This window comes from Salvia miltiorrhiza, chromosome 5 (assembly GCF_028751815.1).
Source record: "Salvia miltiorrhiza cultivar Shanhuang (shh) chromosome 5, IMPLAD_Smil_shh, whole genome shotgun sequence".
Lineage (NCBI taxonomy): Eukaryota > Viridiplantae > Streptophyta > Magnoliopsida > Lamiales > Lamiaceae > Salvia > Salvia miltiorrhiza.
In genome coordinates, this window is record NC_080391.1 from 27192429 (window position 1) to 27217042 (window position 24614).

Sequence of the window (24614 nt, forward strand, 5' to 3'; positions counted from 1 at the left end):
GTCAAAACTGTTCAAACCATAAACTAAGGTAATGAATAAATATTCATTCATTTTATTCATGTGAAAACATACATGAACAATGTGGTCATTAATGAACAACACACATGAATGTGACATTATGTTCGCACGAACAACATACATTGAACATGACAATATTCATGTGAACAAGACAATATTCATGTGACATTATGTTCGCACGAACAACATACATATGAATAATGGCATAATTAAACGTTGAGCTATTAAGAAAATCAGACGACGAATACTTGCATTTAATGTTCCAATGTAAAACATGAAAAAAATATACACAATTATGTGTGACATATATAAAATCTAAACAGCCTTAAATAAAAGATATCATGATAGTATGATTATAGGAAAGTAACGGATTATAAAAATGGAGGAAATACAACAATACCCTTAACGCCATATATATAGGCTCATCATGTAATTATCTCACAGCCGTTAGATTCACAAAATAAAGGGCTAAGATCAATTCTTAGGTGTCACAAAAATGTCACAAAATATATATATTGTATGGGGTATCGTGATAAATCCTGTGCGATTTTTTATAAAAGCAAATAATACTTTGTATAAAATTAAATGATACATTACAAATTATAATTTTAATACATGTAAACATTTTTAATAACAAAAAATGATATTTTTCTAAATACAAATTACTTCAAAAATGATATTTTTATAACGCAAACATTACTTTGTATAAAAAAAATATAAATGATAATTTTAATACATGTAGATGACATTTTCAATAACAAAAAATGATACTTTATCCAACTGACTGAGGCGAAAACGAGGAAAATGGGGGAAGGGATAATATTATCCCTCCATTTTTTGTGTGATAATAGTAACCCTCCTTTGTAGTGAAAGGAAGAATGAGTAAGGATCAAATTATATTTTGTAGAAAATTTTGTTTATCCCTTCTTTTCCCATGATAAATTTACAACTAAAAATAACGCACCCTAATAATATATTAACACACTTACACCAAAAAGATTAATACTTTAATTTTTATCTTCAGCAAGTTAGTATAAGGAGTTCCCTTATACTAATTTAGAATGGACAAATTAGCCTCTCTCTTTTTGATAAATTAACAAATTAGCCTATTTTCCTTGATTCAGATTTTAGCCTTTCCATTCCAGCCTTAGATCTCAACTTATTGGACCTGCCCAAGGTAAAAACCAATCTATTCTATAATACGATTAGGTCTTAGCCTATGTGGCAGCCCTCAAATCCTTTCTTTTCAAATTCCTTAGCCTACGTGACATATATATAGAATTCATATCACACGCTTAACCTAAATTATATTCTCTCTTTTTACTTGGAGGCTGGAGCGCCGAAGCCGCGTCGACTACCAATTCACTCCCAATTCACCAAGCCGCGTTTACTGCCTCAATCACGGTAGCACTTTCTATGAAGGGTTCATAAGATTAATTTCAAGCAAGCGGCATTTGTGCTTCATTCATACCAATCTAATTAATTTTTTTCATCTACTCCTCTAAAAATTCTCTCAATCTCAGCCAATCTGATTCATTTTTTTCATCTACTCCCCTAAAAATTCTCTCAATCTCAGTGACCTTTCACTACAATCAAGTCAGAAATTCACTATAAAACATTGTCTGAAAGATTTATTTTTTACCATGTTCGATTCTTTTATTTTAATAACCACTGATTTTCAAAAAATTTCACAAATCCGCCGCTCACCGGGTGTTGGGAACGGCCATTCGACCGTTATAAGGTGCGTTGTCCCATTGTCCCGTTGTCAGAATAGAGGTTAGGAACAGCCAGAACAGAGGTTAGGAACAACCATTCTTTTGATTTAAAGTTATGTAAATGTAAATCTTTCCTTTTATTTAAACATCTATGATATGATATTGCTCACCAGTTGTTTGATAAAATGCCTAAGAATATAAGTGAGATTTTACAAAACTTGATTTGTTTGGCATTGTTATATTTTGTTGGTGTTTGTTATACATTTTGTACTTCATCGGAATTCGACGGGAAATATATAGATTTGCTCGATTGAATAAATGATCAAAATGCTATGTCATTTTACTTTGCTGTTATCTCATTTTACTTTCCAACTCTAATTTGAATCATCGAATGTTAAGTTGTGATTGTGGATCTACCTACAATACAGCAGATCGGTGTAATGCAGAATTGATTATTCATGTTGTTAGAGGATATGGCTGCCTCACAAAATATTCTGATAATATATTTGATAATATATTTAGAATGTCAAAGTTGTTTGAAATATAAAAGACCCCAACTTTCTCATTGTGTTCACCAGTATTTTTCTATGTAAATCTTCATTTATTTTAGCAAATAAATGTGTTGACCAATTTTAGCTAATCTATTGTTTATAATGGCCAAGTTCTGATCAACTTCATAGTTGATTTGAGTATCTAATTATGTAACTTCCATATCCCATACTAGCAATATTAATTGCATGTATCATTTGAAAGTTGATTTGGATATCGTATCTTTAGTGGGAGAACTGATGACCTTTGTCAACCATTAATGTCAGTCCTTCACTAAAAAAGAAGAAAGCCACAAATCTCTGACAAAATATTATGATTAACAAATTCAAAAGGTTGAAAGTAACCATTATTTTCCTTGTAAAGCCAACTGATTATCATGTTCCTTTTGTTGTTCTTTTTCTTGGTTTTTACTGAACTATAGTTTTCAAAGTTGCTATCTCATTTACTTTCCAACTAATGTGCAAAATAATGGATTATTATATTGTAAAGATGATCTTTGTTAGAGCCCATGTTCCTTAGTCAATGGTTTGTGGCAGTGACTTTAACCTTTTCTAGCAAATTTAGTAGTGAGAGAGAAGAGTGAGGTTCTACTTTGAGAAGAAGAAATGAACAATCGTGTTTTGGTTTTGATTGAATGGAGACCCACCACATAAAATGGCTGTAGTTAACTTTAGTGATTTGTTGACACTCTCTCTTTATCTTAGAATTACCTATGTTTTAAATCTTAAGCATTTCATCCAATAGTTGTAAGTGCTTGGTGAAGTCATAAGTGGTGAAATCTTAAGCGTATTTCATCAATTTCTGTGGGAATGATTTTGTTGTTTCTGGAGGTAAGTCTTCATCACATTTTTTAATGTTCTAATGTTGTTGGTGCTGCAGCTTATCCTTTGTATTATCCTTCTGACTTAGTAGAAAATCATTCTTTGGAAATTGAATGTCATGCAATAATATCGATTTTAGGTTTAGGTGGCATACCCATCATGGGAAGAGAGTATCTATCTTTGTTGGAGCAGCATAGGCCCCAACTCCAGTGGGAAAAGAACAACGAAGAGCAATATTTCTTCCTGTACATCGACAATCAGGACGTTAGGCACGTCATGTTCCATCGCTCATGCCAATCGCGACGTGGCTGTAGGAAGCTGCTTCTGGAATGTTGGCATCTCAATCTGGGAAATTGGTCTGGGATTGGAGTATTGTTCAATATCTTGTGATAACCTTCTCTAACTTGTCTCATGTTTTCATCTATTTTATTTGTAAATCTCCTCCTACTTTGAACGACTAACAAATTTTGATTGTGAAACTTTTGTTGTAACAAATCTTAGTAATTAAATGAAGTTGAACAGTGTTAAACATGACTAGGGGAAGTACCAATTTTCCCAACAAGTTGCGTTTTCACAATTTCATGCTATATGGCTTTTACAGTTGTACAATCTACCTCCAGGCTACAACATGATCAAGAAGAATACAAGATCTCACATAGTAATATATATTTGTTGAAAGCAATATATTCAGTTTAATTTTTTTTAAATAAAATTTGAATCCCATAGTAGTTTTTTTTCAAGAGACTTCATTAATTTGAATCTCAGATTGATTTTTTATATGACTTCCTTTTAAATAATAAACTAATTTTATGATCAAAAGAACTATGTATAATAACATATAGCATTTTATTAGATTAATTGGACAACACATTATTAATTTATTTGATGTAGTTAATTAATTAATTCTCTGTTATGTTTATTTTATAAAATTAAAAAAATCAAATAATTTAGTTTTGTTATTTCTTATAAAATCTAATCAACCAACTTCATTGTGAGTTATTACTAATTTTTTCAGAACTAAAAACGATACTTGATTTAACTGGATTAATCAATAACCGGATTGAAAAATTCAATTATATGATGTTGATTCGAGGAAAATTTAGTTTAGCGTAGATGTGAAAACTCTAAATTTAAGTTATCTAATTCAATTTTAAGAAAATTAGTTTATCACAATATCAACATTGAGAAAGTTGAAAGATTCTAATTGTCTGATAATCATATGATGATTTTCTAAACACTAATATTTATATAAATTAAAATATAATAAATTTTTTGCATAATATATTTAAAACTAATTTATATATTGGCATGTCTGCATAAGTTTTTTATTTCTTCGACGTGGCAAAAATATCTTTGGTATTAAACTAATGATAATACAAATTGACCAATTAATTAATAAACATTTTTCACTAGCTAGGTATATGCTTCTTTATAGATCTAGATGAGATGATTCTCAAAATTCACTTTTGATCTTTAAAACTTCATATGAGATAACGTTAAAAAGTCAGAGGTTGTCTATCAAGCTCCATACGATATGTACTCAAAACACAGTTTTACTCCAAACAATATGATGCTCATAAGTTAGAAGTGGTTTGTCAAGCTCCAAACAAGATGATGCACATAACTTAATTCCAACATTTTAAGCTTTAAATAAGATAATGCCTTAACACTCAACTCCGATCTTTCAAGCTCCAAATAAGTGATGCTTAGAACTCGACTCCGATTACTCAAATTATAGATGGGATGATGTTTACAAGTTAGTTATGCTCTTTCAAGCTTCATACAAGATGATGCTCACAAGTCATTATAGTTTTACGAGCTCCAGTTTTATCTTTCAAGCTCTAGATTATGATGCTCAAATGTGAACTTATTTTTTAATAGCAATTTCATTTATCATAGTATTTATTTACTCTTATAAAAATATGTTAACATTATCACTTTATAATATATAGATTGTTTAAAAATTTGTTAATATATCAAAAGTTTAAAATTATTACGCCAAAGGATACTCGACGGGTTGCCCACTAGTAAACATAATTCAATCTCTAACTCCCTCTTTAATTTCATTCTATCAAATTATTAAAGAATGGACTTAGAAGAAAATAAATGTTGTCAAATTCCTGCTTTGGTATGACATGGAAACACGTATCAAATAACGTCGTTGGTGCGAAAGCACAATTATTAGCAAATAATTACACCTAATACAAAATATCCTAGCCTAGGCAGTGACACGTGTGTCGGCGTCGTCGTGAGAAGGGGCAAAGAAAGTGTGATACCAGAGAAAGTCGTGGTGGGTCCTGGTGGAAGCTCTGAGCTTCTGCTCCGCTATCATGTCGGGCGAGAGGCCCCAGGCCTTGAGCCTAGGCTCGTCGTGATGGACGGCGAGGCTGTACTCGCCGCCCTCCCCCAGCTGCATCACCCGAAACTCGCAGTTCTTAGGGTTCTTGAGCCGCTCGAACTGCTCCACCGTCCATCGGAACCACCGCATCAGAAATATGCGGATGGCCAGCCCGTGCGACACGATTATCAGATTCAGCTCATCGTCCCCATCGAGCGGGAACCTCTGCATGTCTATGTCCCGCCACATTGATTCCAGAAAACCTGCACATTAATTTTACTCAGCCATTTGATTTGCACATAATTCCATTTCCACCGACTTACTCGACACGCGATCGAAGACGTCGGCTCCCGATTCTCCCTCCGGGAAGCGGAAGAAGAATCGCCCGAATTTGTTGCGGATTTCCTTGAGCTGTCTCATCTTCTGGGGATCCTGAAAATTCCCGAAATCCTGCTCTCGCACTCTGCACTCTTCTCTCACTCCGATCAATCTGCTGGCCGGAAAAGCGCGCCCCATCTCTCGCAGCGTTGATCTCGTGCACTCGTAAGGGGAGACGTAGACGTAGATCTTCCAGGAGGAACAACTTTGGTCTAGGAGATCCCGGATGCGGGTGCCTGCTCGCCTCGCCTGCTCCGCCCCCCGCCGGCTCAGTGGGGTGCTGTGACTGGGGCCATCATCGTTGTCGTTGCTCTCGCCATGGCGGACCAAGATTATACGCTTTGGAAGCCACCTATTCTTGGCAGCCATGGTGGGATCTGATCTAGGATGGTTTGGTTGGGGATTCTGGCTATGTATATACAAAAACCTTTGACAGTTTCTTTTGGCCGTGTCAACTAAGATAGATGGAGACGTATCAAAGAATCAAAATCACTTGACTTCGTGAAAAAGAACAAAACATAAAAAGGAAAAGATAATAATGGGTAATAAATACAGCTGGAATGTAAAATACTGTTACACATACCAGTCTTCATTCACCAAAACGGGCTACCAATCTTGGAAGAAATCGAGTGAGAGAGACAAAGTGGTGATTCATAAAAATCTCAAAATCAATCACATGAACATGATAGGATCATGATCACATACTCAGAAATCCTAGAATCAATGCGATTTGTTTTGAAGAAAGCAAAAATACATGACAAACTTCTTCAACTACAGTAGCAAAACATAAACAAAGTTAGGGGATGTATTAGTACACATACCAGTTTTCTTCCACTCACCAGATCAGCTGATTATGAAATCCTTGCGCAGTAACAGATTATTAGTGATCTGAGGAGAATCTGCTCACCAATATCTGTGGCAACTACTAATATTCTTTAAAAAAAAAGCAGCTTATCATAGCGTATCATGGGGACTCTGTCCAAACCGTTTTATTGATCAAGGCCTCCAGCAGTCATATAATGCAAGCAGGAATTATATACCAAGAGAACAGAGGCACAAGGATCTCCAGAATTTGTCTTCAATTACATGTGCTACTATACATATTGTTGTTACTAGATCATTTACAAATAATGTACTTCTCTATTGACATGATGATGCCAATTTCCAGATATCCTTAACTCAGTTGAGCTTGGAATTAAAAACGGCAAGCTATTAACAATTTGATATTTCTGGCCTTTTCTTTATTAGTAGACAAGCATCCCTTTGAACGATAAATAAGTCTGGATAATAGGATCAAGAGTTTGTTGTTGGTGAGAAATAGTGATCGATACTAGAACCCTTTTTCACGATGTTAGCCCGCTTCTGAGGCTGCATCCATGCACGCACTTCTGCTTGAACCTCGGGTGGTAATTCATTCAAGACAGAAGGGTCAATCTCATCACTCTTGTAACTCCATGCATCAGTTCTGGAATTGCACATTCCCGGGGTGATCCCAGTCATTGTTTGCTGGATTTTCTGAAGTGACTTACCTTTAAGAAATTCCCGTCAAAATTGGTTACCTTTTGAAAACATGACATCAGGATGTATAAGATGAAGAAAATGAGCTCATGCCCCTCTACTCAAGGGCTAAGAAATGGATAATTACCAGAGGAAGATGCTCCACTCTCTTGAAAAGTCTTAAGGATCGCATGCTCGGGAAAGGAGCAAGAGTCCTGAGTGCCGAAAAATCTTAAGATTGATGAACTCCCCTACAACAATTTCATGAATCATGGGCATACTTAAAAAGTTTATTCTCCAGCACATAGGCATAATATTGACACAAAAATGAAAAATCGGCGAGATCAATATGCATATTGTGGCAAAATGGTTCATTTCCATGAGACATTACCATATAAACTCGACTAGCCACTTACACAAACTTGAACTCAGTTAATAAAAAATTATCATATAAATGCCAAATACAGAAATTTCAGGTTTTGGATTCCTCCCTTAGTTGAAACTTTAAATTCCATATAAAGATGAAAAAACATGGAATAACTAACCTTTTCTACCTTCCTTTTCTTTTTCTCTGATTGCAAACGAGGTCCTAGGAAATCCATCTTCGATTGAGCAAGTTTTGGTTCCAAATCAGTTTCACTACCTGATATCAAGTTGACATTAGATCAGTTTCACTACCTGGGATATTAAAATCATGATCAGATGACATGAGATGAGACCCACCTAAGCATGATGAAAGAGTGTCTTCTTGGAGTCCCAGGCTCTGCTCCTCTCCAAAGAAAGGTGGATCTTTCTTACCTACAGCTTCGTTGGTATACACATCGTCCTACAGAGGAAGAAATGTAAGAAACGAACACGGTATTACTCGCAAGCTATGGAGAGAAACATTCACCAGCTACACTTTCAGGGAAAGCAATGTTTTTACCAATCTAAACTTAAATATATGTTTTATTCTGTCTTTTCACGTGAATACTGGAAAGCACACCCTCCCCCTCCCCCTTCCCCGGCCTTACCTAATTGGGAAAAGAGGGGCCTATGGGCCACTAACAGTAACATCCTAAGATACATACGTGCAAACAAGCACACCACTTTGCAGTGACCATCTATAAACCCGAACATTTCTAGTTTCTATAAGCAGACAAAGCTTTCACATGTAAAATTTCCAGGAGAACTATATTTCAATCATCATAATGCTGTAATGGCCAGAGAAGGCACCCAAGTAAACAGCTACAATGTGCCCATGTCAAAATAAATGTACATTAACACATGAATATTTTATCAAGATACTGAATAAGGACGGAAGCAGTTCTACATCAAGTACAATATTTTCCACGAACAATTGAGAATATGAAACTAAAGCTTGCCTTACACACTTCTATTTCATCGCCATCTGGTCCCAAACATGGCACAACACTACCGAACCTTGTTTCTTCCTCAAACACATCATTTTCTGGGTAGTTAGCCAAATTCAATCCTACAGAGCTCCTAGTACCTAAACCAAGCTGAAAGTTATCATGCTGCTGATAAATAATTGAAATTTCACAACAGAATAAAGCAATAACCAAACTTCAAGAGCAGAATATAGCAACAAACAGAACCTGATGATGAAAAAGGTGCAGCATCTTGGGTGCATACATCATTTAATTCAGCACAAGTCTGATTTTGGTGATGGAAATACTTCATAATTGAGTTTGTCCCCTGCCAAAACATTGCAGAAGAATGAGAGGAAATTACTGCAAATATGCAGGTTATGATTCACAACAAAGTTTACCAGCACTAAGTAACATTCAGAAAGTAAAATTACCGAAAACATGTAACTTCACACTTTACCAGTGAGGTGTACAGGAAAATATTGCAAATCTTCCACAAAATAAATCCAACAGTATAAAGATGCTCTAGAAATAGTAATCAAGCCAACGTTCCGCCCAAAACTAGGCAGGATACGGCATAGGGACATTGTAACAAAAGAACATAAAATTACTTATTGTGTTTACAAATTGGTCAGAGAAACTTCAAAATGCAGTTGAGAAAAAGTTTGTTGGGTCTCTAACGGCTCACTAATATGGTGGTGCTTAACAAGTTCTTTAAACAATGGATCATCGCAAGAGATGGTGAAATTGTCACATTTGAATGCTAAAATCACCATATTTACTCATTTATATAGTGGGAAACATTCAATGAGACCAGTAAAATAACATCGCAAATTTGCAATAAGTAGAGAGATAGAACATTATAAACAAGCTGCATCAGAGACAACATGACTTTGACTCACAGATGGGATCACAACTATTTTACTAGCTGAGACAGAGAGACCAGTTATTGCCCACTCATGTTGCTTGGTTTCTTTCATCCTCACATGGTATACCCCAACATATTCACGCAGCCCAGCATGAAACAGGTTGAGGGCATCTTCTTGAATCTTGGCAATCCCATACCTTAAGGAACAGGACTTTGAAGGGAACTTTTTAACTGATTCTGAGTCATTCAACTGGAGGATAAAATACAAATATAATGAGAAGTGTTCTATAAATATAAACTGAAGTGCAACAATAAGTTGTTTTCCAAGGAGATGCTAGGTAGGCAAAACTGAACACATGAGGCTTTAGTGCTATGTTGCAAAATAAAATCAGAGAAAGACCTTGTAAGCACTTGCATGAAGGGTAAGAGTACGAGCAATGCGTTTATTCTGTTCCAGATCACGAAGAAGACGTTCACTCAGTTCAGAACAAAGTTCATTCAGCCACTTCTGAACCTGCAACAGTAACAACAATAGTGAAAGGAAACAAAGTCATGGCCATCGAACTACTATAATTTGTATCTCAACCAACTATCCAAAAAAGGTGAGTAACGGATCTTCCAATGCGAAAAGCGAGAGAGATAGAGAGTGTACTGTAGAGATCTTCTTAAGAGCCTGACGTCCTGGAAATGTCTTCCCGGAACCATGACTCTTCGGAAGAAGGCGACCCTCAACCTCATCTCCACAGATCCCCCGTGCAATATTCCATAACCAAGTCCTGTTATGGATGGCAAACAAATCCAAAATTAAAGACACTGCATTATCAAAATGTACCAGTACAACTGTATGGAAGGCATACCATGGCAGAAAATTTCTTAAGGTCCCCAACTCTAGAAATGCCTAGTCATGAATGTGTCCAAGAATACAAGAAATAATATTTTATAAAAGCCCTTTCTCCTTTTCATTATAATAAGGTAAGCATTAAAGCCATATCTTGCTGGTTTTTCCATCATCCAATCCACAAAAAATGGAATGAAACCTTGCGAAAAAGAAGTTATTCTACAGAAGAGAAGGGAAAGACAAGCAGTAGAAACCCCCAAAGTATGAAAAACAGAAGGGGTGCCTCGTACATATACAAGAAATAAAAGCCTAGAATTTTAGCTAGTGAAAGATGTAAAGTGATCCATTGAATATGAGCAATTGTTATACAAGATGACATTGGATTAAAAACTGCACAAATTTTTATATGTTATAAGGAGGTTCGTGGAATGTCATGTAAATAAGTAATAAGTAACCAGTCAAAAACCATTTTTGCGAAACAACCATTTCTTCAGAAAATATAATACATTCCAATATATTAGGAAGCTTACAACAAAACATAAAGCAGGGTACAAACCCAGTATTTATGCCATAGCGATCTTGCAGCTTCTCCTCCGAAAACTGCAATAGATCCCCAACAGTATTCACACCAAGGTCAACTTGCAAAGAGGTTCCAAGCTTTCCCCCAAGTTGTTTCCTGTAATAACGTCTGCCTTAAGTTGTGCAAGATTATGTCCAAACAAGAAGCTGATGCCGTTTGCTCAACATTTATAACAATAAATAAATATCAACTTACATTTTCTTTATAGCAAGAGATTTAAGCAACTCCTTAACAGATGAGGAAGGCACAACGGTCTGTTGAGCAGGTTTATTCATTCCACTGGCTAATTTAGCGAGCATCTGTTCACATCATAAGTACCAATTAGAGTCCAGAGAGGAACACATTTTTTGTGCGCAATCATTATAATGGATATACATTGACAAGAAAGAAAAACATTTTTAAATTTTGAAATGCTACCACTGACCTTATTATGGGCTATGCCAGCTGAACATGTGAATTCTGTTTCTTTCAAAACTTCCAGTCTAAGTTCTGCTACAATAAGAGCACCACATGCCAATAATTTATCACGACGATCGGCATTGCTCATAAGAAACCACTCCCTCACACGATCTCGATTGTCTGCTCCATCCTGGGTTAGAAATGAAATTTAAAGGTAGATACTCCCACAAATGAAGGAACGCTTTTATCCCTTTTTTGAGAAACACATGCAAGATTTAAAGAACACATAAATCAAGAAAAACAGAATGCAGGGAAACTAAATAATCATTTGCCTTTCTAGTGATAGAACTTTGATCCTTGTAACATATCAAGTAGATATTATTCATCTTGCAGCAAATGACCATAGCAAACCCTCCCCCCCCCCCACCTCCCAGGGCAAAAAAAGAAGGAACAGAGTATGAAGAAACCAAAATAAAGCTGTATACCAAATGAAGCCCCAATATATGTGATTTAAGAGCCTCTTCACCAATTGCTTCCAAACTCTCAGGGGGGTTTTCGGCCAACATTGTTTCTGCAGCTTCAGTAAGATCCAGATAGACTTCATCTATAGAAGCACGCTCACATCGACCTTTGCTTGAAAGGATAGACACCACCTACAAATATGTTGTTGTCATTGAGGAGATAGATCCAAGAGTTGGAAAAGAATGTCTTACAAAATATTTACTGTTTAGACCTCTGAACCAGCATCCCGGTACACAGTTAAATCCGCTTTACCACGACCCACTGGAACTTGTACTAGCTGAATTGCAGGACAGACCTTTTTGGCCTCATCACCTCGCATTGACCTTTAAAACCACAGGAAAAGTAACACTCACAAATCTAACATTTGGTAATTTATTGCATTAAAAAATTGGTTTTCTTGTTTACCTTTTGACTCCATATGCACGGGCTTCATAACCCACAGCAATAAGGCCCCCTCCTTTCCAGGAATTGTACTGTACAACAGCAGTGGGCTGACCTCTTAAACTTGGCTGTTTCCGCTGCTCAACTGCAAAAATAGTCATAGCTGCGTACTTAAAATATGAAAATTTCATCAAATAGCTAGAGTATATAATAAGTCATGGAAGTACAAATTCTCACAGGGAGGGTGCACACAACTCTTTAAATACAAATTCTACGTCCAACAGCCGTGTCAAACAAACTTGTTTCCTAGAATAAATAAACATTGCCTCTTCGCTAATTAATCAGTTTTCTCTAAATATGGTGATCAAGCAGATATCTATATGGCTCATAGATTACTTCACAAGCCAAGGGACCTTACTACACGAATACTCATTGACTGGCAAGACAAGCCGTATAAGATGGAAGTTTCCTTTCAAGAGAGAATGCGATAAAATTGTATACACACCAACAATCTTGAGTAAAGAAAGCGTTAAACTTCACTCCAAAAACACCACTCTCGAACGGGAAAAAGAAAATCACCAAAAAAAAGAAAGAATCCCACATAATATATGCCCATAACCGCTAAAGTCCCGGGATAAATGAATCAAAAAAGTTGAGCAATTAGTAAGCAAGCACAAGTGAAGCCAAGAAAGTAGAGAGAGACGGAAAAACCTTGAACATAGAAGCAATCCATGTCAACGTGAGCGATAACTCTAGAATCGGAAATTTCTGGTCTCGCCACCGGCATCTTGGGAATTTCTGTCCCGCGTGTTTCCGGACTTGAGTGGAACCCTGCTCCTCTTTTCCCTCCACAATCTCCTTCAATTCGACTCCTCTTTGTTTTCCTGTCGCGCGAATGAACAAAATTCGCAAAGCTCGCAACAAAGCCCAAAGAAAGGAGCGGCCCTTTAGCCTTGTGGAGTCTTAAGGAAACCCAACTTCCAAATATTTCCTTATGCAATTGGGCCTCTTTCTTCCATATCCAAATGTTTGCTTATATTTTGTTTATAGGTTTTCAAACATAAAAAGGTTAGGGTAAAATTTTGAAGTAGCCAAAATGAAGCATAAAACATAATTTATGGCCACACATTGAAAAAACACAAAATTTGGTCATTTTTATTGATTTGGACGTTTTTACCCTTAATGAGGCGGACCGCTGCAAAATTAACAACTCCTAGAAAATTTTGGAATTGTTTCTTTTCCTTGAAATCTTCTGGGAAATTCTGAACCTTTTCAACAATATGTCCCTGCAGAATTATCCCCGTTTCGTCAATCTCAATACCCAGAAATTCCATTTTTTGAGTTGCCACAACTGCCTTATTTTCGGACAGTACCAATCCTTCATTTTGACAAACATCTGTAAAGATCTCCAAATGTTTAACATGTTCATTAATATCTTTTGATGCTATAAGAATATCATCAATATAGACAAACATAAATGTGGAATAATCTTTGAAGAGATTATCCATCTTTCTTTGGAATATCTGGGGTGGATACACTAGCTCCATATGCATGACATTTCAGACTATAATGACCCTGTGGAGTTGAGAAGGCCGTGAACTTCTTACTCCCTTCATCCATGCGAATCTGGTAAAAACCTCACTTGCAATCAAACTTTGAGAAATCCTTAGCATTCCTAATGCAGTTAATAAGGTGATCTCAGCTAGGGATAAAATAACCATCAAATTTTATAATGTCATTAATTCATTTATAATTAATAACCAGCCTAGGTTTACCTCTTTTGATCACACCATGATTTCTTACCAGAAATTCAGGACTGCTATAGGGCAAGTTCCCTGGTTCAATCAATCGCAAATCAAGATGTTCCTTGATTATGCTTCTCATGTCCTGTTGATCCCTAATGTTCATCAGGATTGGCCTAAACCTTACTAACTCATGCTCTTTGCCGGATTTAACCTTCAAGGTGGCTCTGAGTTGATTCTTGTCCCACCATTAGGGCTGTAAATGAACCAAGCCGCTCGCGAATTATTCGGGACTTGGCTCGAAAAAAACTCGTACGAAATTCGTTTGTTTTTTAAACGAGCCGAATCCGAGCTCGATAAAATTATCGAGCCAAACTCGAGCTTGTACATGTTCGGCTCGTGAGCTTGCGAACATGTTCGGCTCATACCTTCGCGAGCTTATTCGCGAATAGGTTTGCGAATAGGCTCACGAATATATTTGCGAATAGGCTCGCGAATATGTTCATTAAATAATAATTTTATATATTTCATTTGTTAAATGTTTTTTGAATAATAAAATTAATTCTCATGATTAAAAAAATAATTTACAACTAACTTGACAAATAGGGGTGAGCATCGGTTCGGTTCGGTGCAAAACCGAACCAAAAACTCAAAACCGAAAACCGAACCGATGGCGAAAATTGAAACCAAACCGCACCAATAGGGGGCCCAAACCGAACAAACCGAACAGTAAAATTTGTTTCGGTTCGGTCACCGAACCGAAGATAGGAGGGTAGGCCGCGTGAAGCATGGGCTGTTGCTGTTGCACGCGGAGGAGTGGCGAGTGGCGGACGGCAGGGGGCTGTCGCGCCTGGTAGGGACAGTCCGGCAGGGACTGACTGAGTCGCGCCTGGACAGGGACGAGACTGATGAATGGAGTCGCCCGGGCGGGGGCTGTACGGCGACTACGCATTTGGCAACGCCGACGATCGCGACGCCGGGAGGGGGGGGAGGCAGAACTGTAGTGATTGGAGTAAAGGGAGAGAGCAGAGTGGGGGACGAAGAAGGGCTGGCGTGATTAGGCAGAACTGGGGTGATTCTGAATTGGGCCATTTTACTTTTAGATAAAATAATTAGAAAAATATTTATATATTAATGTATACAGGGGGCTGTCCGCCACTAGCCCACTAAGGTTTTACTTTTAGACCATTAGGTAAAATAATTAGAAAAATATTTATATATTAATGTATCGGTTCGGTTCGGTTTAAAACCGAACCAAAAAATAAAAACCGACACCAAACCGAAAATTTTCGGTTTTCACTTTTCGAAACCGAACCGAAACCGAACCAATAAATTTGGGACCGAACCGCACCAATCCAGTTCGGTTCGGTTCGGTTTTTCAGCATCGGTTCGGTTTTTGCTCACCCCTATTGACAAATTATCTATTTATTAAAAATAAACTATAAATTGTGACTCGTAAATACTTTAGAAATATATGAATAATTATAATTTTTTATTTTAATGAAACCTTAATATATAAATAATTCAAACCGAGTTCGAATTCGAGCCTGAATTTGGAATCGAGCTCAAAATTCGAGCTGAACTCAAACTCGAGATAAACGAATAATTAATGAGTCGAATTCAAACCAAACTCGAACTTAGTATTATATAGGCGAGGCGAGCTCGAGCTCATTTTAAAGCTCGAATTCGAGCTCGAACCGAACTCGAGCCGAGCTAAATTTTCACGAACCGAGCCCGAGCCTGGAGATATTCGGCTTGGTTCGGTTCGTATACACCCCTACCCGCCATGCTAAAGGATCCTCATGATAACATTGTTGGATTCTCCTTTTGACATCGGCTATGGACACCTGCCCTTCTTCTCTAATATATTTGCGGGATATTAGAGAAACCTTAAGGATCTGGATCTCGTCTGCCTTAAGATCGAGGTTGTCATATCTGCATTTTAGCAGTATTTCCCCAAACCTTCTTTGAGCTTTCATCTTTGGTTGTCGAAGTTTGCCTTCATCATCACTACGCTTGCTGCGAAAGCTGACTGGCATGGTTCGATTGAATGCTCCTTCCAACCTTTGTACAATGATTTTGTGATCACAATTGGTTGTGAACACTAGCCTCCTGGCTTCATTGTCCTGTGTAAATCTTTTGAAAGTTTGCATAAAATTGTTTCCAAGCAATATATCTGCACTTGTATCATGGAAATAGATAGGTGGAGTTTTGACCTTATACCAAGACGTCTGTCCGGCTACTTCGATTAATATTTACGTTTGTTTTACTCCTTTGGATATGAGTAAGATTTTCTTTGAATTTTTTTTTTCCAGCTATACGAGGTAACTCCTCTTCAATTTCTGCTGTGAAGATTTCTCGTTTTGTTGTGCATTTATATAGGCAGCAAAGTACTCCGCCTTATATTTCTCGTATGTTGGGAACTTAATGAAATATCCTAATCCTAGTTTTGATGATACCAAAATTCTTAGGTTTTCCTTGTAATAGACTAGAATTGTCCGAACTCAAGTGTTAGAGTTCTTTTTCTAGTTTAGATATTGTTCTAAAGACTAAAGACTGAAGACCGGAGGACTGAAGATGCCAACTGATGTGCATATCAAAGCCTCCACCATATTAGCAGTCAACGAGCTTCTAAATTGAGATAAAACACGACCCCCCGTGCCAAATGCAGCCTCAGAAGCAACGCTCGATATATGGATAGCCATGATGTCCTCACCATCTCGGAAAGAATAGGGAAACGCGGGTATTTTTGGACCACCACTGTAGGATATCAAACTGATCACCCTCGATAGCTTCGTGCTTGTATTTCTTTTCAGCAAAGTACACAGTAATCTCTGACATATTGCCTGAATCTTCATCTTCACTATCATGAGAAATAACATCAACATGGCATCGAGCACCACTAACTCGAGGTTCAATTTGAACCGAAGTAGGTGCATTGGCAAGTGCTTCCTTAACTGAAGTAAGTTGTTTCTTGTAATACTCAAACAACTCATTAAATGAGTTGCGCAGCTCCCCTAATAATTCAACCGCTCACTGAGGAGCATAAACTTTCCTTAAACACTTTTCCACATGTGTGATCTTCTGTCTCGGATCCAACAATGCAGCAATGTAAAATAACTTGTTCATTCTCGGATTCACCTGATCTGTTTCCAACCAATACTTTCCAAGCTTTGCCTTCATCTCATCGGCCATGGCCCTAATATCAGCATCTTCATCCCTCTGTAACTGAGTAATGAACTCAAAGATAGAGCATATTTCCTTGAAAAATAAATGGGCTGAGACATATGTGGTACCTGAGAAGAGAAGTGTCAAATCATGAAATCAAAGATATAGCACATTTCCTTGAAAAATAAATGGGCTGAGACATATGTGGTACCTGAGACGAAAAGTGTCAAATCATGAAATCTGACCAAATAATCACAAAGCATCTTCACTTTAGCCCAGTCAAAGCTGTCAGGAACTCCAATTGTCATGTTTTTGTACTTCTGATTCAAATCATGTACAAATTCATGATTTACATTCACATGTAGATCGAAGACCTCCTTATATGGCACATCTGACTCGAGCATCAAATAGGTAGAGTTCCATCTCGTCGGTACATCCAAAGTCAAAGACTTGCTGCACTCAATCTCCAAAGCCACCGCATAACTTCTGAAGTTGTCCACTCTAGATGGTGATGCCTTCATACATTTGACGGCTTCTCTTACTCATCTCACGAACATGCCAATCTCATCCAATCCAACCTTCACAATCAAGTTTAGGACGTGAGCAACACAACGCATATGCAAATACTTGCCACCAACAACACTTGTCCCCCACCTCTCAAAGTCTGGCTTCATGTACCTAATTGTAGCATTATTTGACGTTGCATTGTCCATTGTGCAACAGGTACCTTATGCAAGCCCCACCCCTCCACGGATGATATGATTGCAGTAGCAAGATCATCACCTGTGTGACTAGTGCACTTGCGAAAACTTATTATCTTTTTATGCAATTTCACTCCTTGTCAATGCAATGTGCTGTGACACAAATAAAATTTGTGTTGTTGATCCCTGTCCAACAATCAGTCGTGATCGAAACTCGTCCCATGACTTGAAAAAAAGATTTTAAGATCATCTTCCGCTCCAAAAATTAATCTCATACAATAAGCTCTTACTGTTTGTCTGCCTGGGATCTTGAACATAGGACATGCAGCCTCCATAAACATCTTGAACCCTTCACGCTCGACAAATCTAAATGGAAGTTCATCCATGATGATCATCTGACACAATGCCATTCTAACGACATTTTGATCGAATTTCCAACTTGTCAACGATCATGTTCCATCAGTAGTGGGTTGTAAGTTGAGAACCGACTAACTAGTTGTTGCCTGATGCCTCTTCAAGCATGAAGTAGTATGATTCTTCAAAGCAGTGGTGTCGTTTTTATTCGGATCAGTCTTTATTAGTTTGCCACACTGTTTGCATTTCCCTCCTGCGAAGCCTTGATATAATTGTATATGCAGGCTCTTCTTCATGATTTTATCACCATCTTCTGTTGTGGGATCAGGGCATGACTGGAATATTCCTCCTGATCTTCACGTTCGATGTGGATAATCTCTTGATCCTCAGTCTGATTTAGATTCATAGGATCCATCAAACATGTCCAAACTTTCAGAATTGAAGACTTTTTATTGTTCATATATACTCTCGTCTGAGGGTATATCTTCAAATTGATATACTTGTACCAATTCCTGGTAGTAGATGGCATCTTTGATATCTGGTGTAGATTCGAATCTCCTCATCCCTCTTTTCTCGTTGCAAGGGAAATTAATTGAAATATGCCCCTTTGCACCGCAAGTCCAGCAATTGCAATATTTAAAACTTTAATTTGCCTTGGCTTGAGTACGCCTAAAAGTTTTCTTTGTTGGGGTTCGTTTTTGGGATGAAAACCGATTTCTTGATGGTTCGCTCCTTTGGCCTGACTTATAAGATCGGGCCTTTTGCTTAGACTACATGGTTCTAGGCCTCCAAGAATCATGTCTTATCCTGGTTCTCTGGCAAAGGGCGGGAACCTGTTTTTCTTTTTCCTCATTTCATATGATATTTCCCCACCAATTTTTGTTGGTAGGTCGATGTTTTCACAATTCAAAGGCGTTCATTTGTTGATCTTTCTCAATTTCTTGAGATTTCTCTGGATCGATGCTTGTTGGCTCCATTCGGACAACTTTTGATAGACATAAGACATTCTTCTTGCCATACTGTCAATGGGGTATTCCCCGGGTGACTTGTAATTGTTGATGAGCATTTCCTTCCATGGACTTTGGAACTTCAAAAAAAAGGAAAAAAAAAAAGCTTCATGGTGCATTTTTCATCAATACTTCCGGAATAAAAGTATACGGCACAGAGGCGTAGGAATTCATTGAGCACATTTGGCTCTAATGTGACTAGTCTTAAGCTAAAGAAAGCTTGACTGTATTTTCTTCGCTTATCATCCCCTGCTTCGTCAAAGAATCCGCTTCCAAGGAAGTGATCTTTAATCGCAAATGTTGCGATTTTAACAATCTCTAAAGAAGAATCATTTTTAAACATATCGTTTTTCTTTTCGATAAGGGCATGCTCCCAATATTGTTTTGCCATTGCGGCAAGACTTGCCTCGAAGACCCTGATAAACTCATCTTTATCATAGTCAACCGCTGTTATTGCAATATTGAGTGAGGATGCCCATTTGTCAATAAGCAGCTCCCAATCTTTGAAGTTGGCTTCATCAAGATTAAGAATCAATCCATATGGATGGATTGGTTCCAGTGTGACTCTTCCGACAGGGGTATCTTGCATCTTGGGTTTCGTTCTTCTTCTTCTTCCGCTAGAGCTGGGGCCGTATGCATGCTCGTTGTTTGACGAACCAAATCTGCGGGGGTTTTCTGGCCTCACCGATGGATCTCCTTGTGGGGAAATTTTGACTCTAGGCTCGAAACGTCCCTGGTTCATCTTTAGATCTACCATGTTTAAGTTAGCAAAAGATTCAGCTAACTCTTGCAGATCTTCCAATCCGATTCTTTCGAGTTTATTCATAATTTTTTCATCTAAATAATCGAATCGCTTCTTCCTGCAACCTTTTATCTGTTGCATCAATCGGTAGGGGATAGGTTGGATCTTTGGACCATGTAGTTTTTCGGATCTTTCCAGAACATGGTTGTCGCATTTCTATCTCCATTTTTTTCTTGATATCTCGCAATAGGGTTAAGATTTCCTCTTGCTTTTCAGATATTTGGCTTATCGCATATAGTAGATCGTATAGCCTGTTGCCATAGTACTCCACCGTTCTTTGAATTTCTCATAATTCAATGTTTACGGAAGAATCTGGCTTGATTATTTGGTATGCTGGGAAGGCAGCTCCTACTTTGTTCTTCTGCTCCATCAGTTATGAGGTGGATGGATGCTGGATTGAATTTGTCTTATTATCGACTGAAACACGATAATCTCCAGGATGTGGTTTTGATAGAACCCAATACTCGTAATTATTTCATGAATATTCTCCTTGACGAACATGTCCCTCAAGACATTGTTCGCACCATCTGATATTGTCTCGTAAACTATCTCTCTTTTTCTCCAAATTTTGGAGAATAATCTTGTAAGCATTACATCTCGGACAATTGTCTGGATCCATAATTTCTTTGGAGTCTCTTCCCACATAAGATTAATTACTAAATAAATTAAATATAATATAATTCTTCAATAAAAACCCGCTTTGATACCATTTTAAATTCCAATCCTTCAATTTTTGGTAAATAAGTTATTGTTTGAAGAAAATATGAAAATAGTCCTTTAGGGGTGGTGTAAGTATCCATTTTAAAGTGCTAAAATTAGACACAAATTTTTTAAATGTAAAATAAAAATGGGTATTGGGTGCATGTTTTATAAGGAGTGGGTATAAAGTGCATATGATATGAATATAAGAAAGTGGGTAGAAATAAATAGGGAAAATTGCACCAAAATACACAAACTTTGCCAAAAATCCATATTTAACGCAAGCTTAGGATTTTACATTTTAATACACCAATTTAATAAGTTGTTCAATTTTAACACAATTTTCATTTTCCCTAAAATAAAATCTGACGCGCCTACGTGTCTCGCCGGCGCATGCCATTCCGTTCGTCGGACTAAACACAAAACGACGCATGTTTTTGTTAAATAAAATGACGTCGTTTGACACTCTTCATTACTTAACCCCAATTTGCTGAAACCTAATTAAAATTTCTCATCCAATTTGAAAATGCGATCCCGGTGAAACTTCATCTTCAAGTACGTTTGATTGAATCTTTGCATCGAAGAATTGGAGTGGGATAATCATGTCAGCCTCTTCGTCGTGGACAACTGGTTCAGAGGATGCTGTGATTACATGCCGCTGCGAAAGACCGGTGAAGGTGGAGACATCTAGAACTTTGAAAAATCCCAGTCAAAAGTTCTATTGTTGTCAGTATGGAGACGTAAGAATCCCCTTCAATTCGATTTCCACATGAAAAATTTGATTTTCCCATGAAATTTTCGATTTCCTCTTTATAATTTGAAATTTTTCGAAACTCTAATATTCTTTATTTTGCTTCATTGTCAGTGTAATTTCTTCCTCTGGGTGGACACGGCACAGAAGCAATTGAATGTAGTTTCAAGTTCTCATTTTGGTGATTTTGCCGAGAATTGTTTAACTAGAGTGACATAGCATGAAGGGAAATTTGGTGAATTGGAGAAGAAGATAAAAGACTTGGAGGATATGAAGATTTCTTGGGGAAAGAAGTTGTTTTGCATGCGTTGGTTGATTGTAATCCTTATGACTGTGATCATGATATTGCTATTGTAATCTTGTTAGTTCTAGTGTTAGTTGCCAACATTTTGTAAGTCTTTATGACTTTGTTCATGATATGAAATGAATGCCTTGTTTTGATACACTAGTTGCTCAATCCAACACTTTAGATCATGCTCAATGGATCATGCTCAATTAATAAGATGCATTATATGATAGCAAATTGTAATGACCTTCAAAAAATTCATTGAATAACCAAAGTTGGAGGAGATATTCATAAACAGAAGCAAAAAGGTATTTGGCTTTCAAATGTTTGCCTGCACAATATCAGTTTTGTTTCCAAAAACGTAGAAGTAATCCCCTATCTACTCCCACCAAAATTACAATCCAACATAAGCTTCATTCAGTCACTTGACTATGTTGGGTTAGAATATCTCCTTGGGAGCTTGGTTCTTTGCTTGCATCCTGTCCAACTTGTGTGCCTTGTTGTTGGCCTGCATCATTTCTTCCTCCTTTTGACCCTCTCCTTGCTCTCTTCCTTGAACCATCAGGTAGTACACCTTGATTCCTATCATTTGTTCCAGCTTCTATCTTCCGAGGCCTCCCCCTCGTGCTCTATACAATAATGACATTGGTTATATTTGAAAGCAAACTAAAATGATGATTGACAAGGAATAAGGATATACATGTTGCTTTTATGGCTTGGTGACCTTCTCATTTTTGCAGCCCCTAGAATTATGCCCTACTTGCAAGCAATTTTGACAAGTAATACGAACTCCAATCCTCCTCGATCGACTGGACCTCTTTGGATCTACCTCATCATGCTCTCTTCTTCTTTTCTTCTTAGGTATTCCTGGCATGACTCTAACCAAAGGGGGCAACACTGGATTTCCAGTGGCTTTGGGCCACAATTTCTCACCATTTATAGGTTCAAGTGCGTAGGAATAGGCTTTCAAATACTTCGCAACTGTATAAGCTTCATGTACATAATCTAGGGGGGTCATATTTCATGTAGTTTATGGCTGCAATGGCATGTGCACAAGGAATTCCAGTTATATTCCATGCCTATACATGTACATGATCTATCACCCAACGATACCACGAATTTATCCTCTAGCCTCTGCACTTCAAAATTTCCCCCTAATCCTGGATGAGAAATACACAACCTAGCAGCAACCATCAACTTCTCAATCTTCTTTTTAATGGCAGGACATATCCTATCTTCACACTTGTCCATCACTTGAATTTTTTTAACTTGCCTCTCCATCAATACAATCCTAATATCCTCTAGCATATTCATAATGTGTTTGCTTCTAGCTTTAACTATATATCTATTAAATGTTTCAGATATATTGTTGTCTATCATGTCACTTTGAAATTCAGTAGACACATATACCTTGCAAAACCTTGCATAATCTCTGTTTTTGAAGTCTTCATATGCTGCTTTATTCTCAACTTTCATCTCCTCCAATGCAACTTCCCATTGGGCTTGGTATGTGCTTCTAGAAAATATTTTTCAAGGTAGGGCCCTTGAACTCCTTCTTCCAGTTACAATAAACATGGAGGGCACAATTTCGATGCTCCACAAATGGTGCCAAATTCTTGACAACATTTATAAGTCCCTGCATATGGGCAGATATTTGATAGTTAGTATATACAAAACACAATGACATAAATTACAACATAGAAGAAAGATCCTTACTCTTTGTTGATCCGAGATAAATGATATTTCCATTCCATCAACAACACCTAACTCTTGTAGTAGGATGCCAAGGAACCATGTCCAACATTGCTCGTTTTCAACCTCCACCACTGCCCATGCCAAAGGAAACATTTGGTCATTGCCATCTTTTGCAATGGCACAGAGTAATTGCCCTCCCAAGTGTGTCTTAAGGAAACACCCATCCATGCCTAGTATCCATCTACAACCTTCCATAAATCCCTTTTTCAAAGCTGTAAAACCAATATACAAGCCTTTGAAAATCCCACCATCAGTCAACAACTCAAACCGCCCCTCAGGATCAACCCTCATCAATTCTAGCAAGTAAGGCCTCAAACTTGCATAATGATGACTAACAGACCCTCTCAACAACTCTAAAGCCTCATACTTAGCTCTGTATAACCTTCATCTAGAAGGTTTAATCCCATACTTCCCTATGATATCACCCTGCAGCTCACCAATATCCATGTTCGGCCTCAACCTGAAAACATTCAAATACTGCCTAGCAATCCATTTGTAGTTAGCAAGCTTAGTATGAATAGAGAACGAGCAAGTATGTGGTTTACCCTCTAATATTTTCAACTTAAAGACATGCTGACTCTTGCTCATACTATCATAGCATTTCCATTTGCATGGAGATGTACACAACGCCTCACAACTGTTCTTCTTTACCCTCCTAAAATGTAGTGGGGTACCCCTTATATATTGCCCATGTTCTTAATATCTCTCTACACTGAATCCCATTTTCAAACCTCATGCCCAACACCGGTACAAGCTCTTTATGGTCACACTTAGGATTCTAGACAATTCTAGGGGCCCTCCTATCCAATAAACTATCATCATCATCAGTGGAATCTGAAATGACATCATCATCTGATGCCACATAATCAAATATGTATCCAGATTCCACCCCCCTCTCTAACTTCTTGCACTAAATCACCCAACAATGTCATATTGCTACATTCTGGAACTTCATTCCAGTTAACATCAGAAATGACATTTTCTTGAAGCCTAAGACCAACCCTTGCTTCCCTATACGCATCATCACCACTCACTAACTCACTGTCCCCCAAGCTATCCTCAGTCTCAAATCCTT

At 37.6% G+C, this 24614-nt stretch overlaps 2 protein-coding genes and 1 long non-coding RNA gene across 5 annotated transcripts; 1 reads left to right on the plus strand and 2 right to left on the minus strand.

Annotated features, from left to right (window-relative positions):
• Positions 1-487: 487 nt before the first annotated feature.
• Positions 488-3632, plus strand: LOC131026243 (uncharacterized). Its single transcript, XR_009102225.1, has 2 exons — positions 488-1816; positions 3243-3632. It is a non-coding gene; the product is annotated as an uncharacterized LOC131026243 (long non-coding RNA).
• A 1563-nt stretch (positions 3633-5195) lies between these two features.
• LOC131026242 (phosphoglycerate mutase-like protein AT74H) lies at positions 5196-6585 on the minus strand. The gene is made up of 3 exons (XM_057956039.1): positions 6403-6585; positions 5765-6274; positions 5196-5704 (listed from the first exon to the last, which is right to left on the minus strand). The coding sequence occupies exons 1-3, from the start codon at positions 6410-6412 to the stop codon at positions 5322-5324; spliced, it is 903 nt and encodes a 300-aa protein (XP_057812022.1). The 5' UTR covers positions 6413-6585; the 3' UTR covers positions 5196-5321.
• On the minus strand, positions 5196-14707 carry LOC131026241 (DNA polymerase eta). Of its 3 annotated transcripts, none has more exons than XM_057956038.1 (17): positions 13811-14707; positions 12986-13226; positions 12299-12419; positions 12105-12216; positions 11857-12024; positions 11397-11561; positions 11168-11271; positions 10949-11068; positions 10207-10330; positions 9955-10068; positions 9589-9804; positions 8915-9014; positions 8681-8808; positions 8040-8142; positions 7862-7959; positions 7465-7567; positions 5196-7378 (listed from the first exon to the last, which is right to left on the minus strand). In XM_057956038.1, exons 1-17 carry the CDS (start codon positions 13892-13894, stop codon positions 7365-7367), a joined length of 2115 nt encoding a protein of 704 aa, XP_057812021.1. In that variant the 5' UTR covers positions 13895-14707; the 3' UTR covers positions 5196-7364. The 3 variants fall into 3 exon arrangements, with proteins under 3 accessions (XP_057812021.1, XP_057812020.1, XP_057812019.1); XM_057956037.1 differs by having other exon boundaries at positions 5196-7348; positions 8690-8808; positions 13811-14701; XM_057956036.1 differs by having other exon boundaries at positions 5196-7348; positions 13811-14699.
• Positions 14708-24614: the final 9907 nt, after the last annotated feature.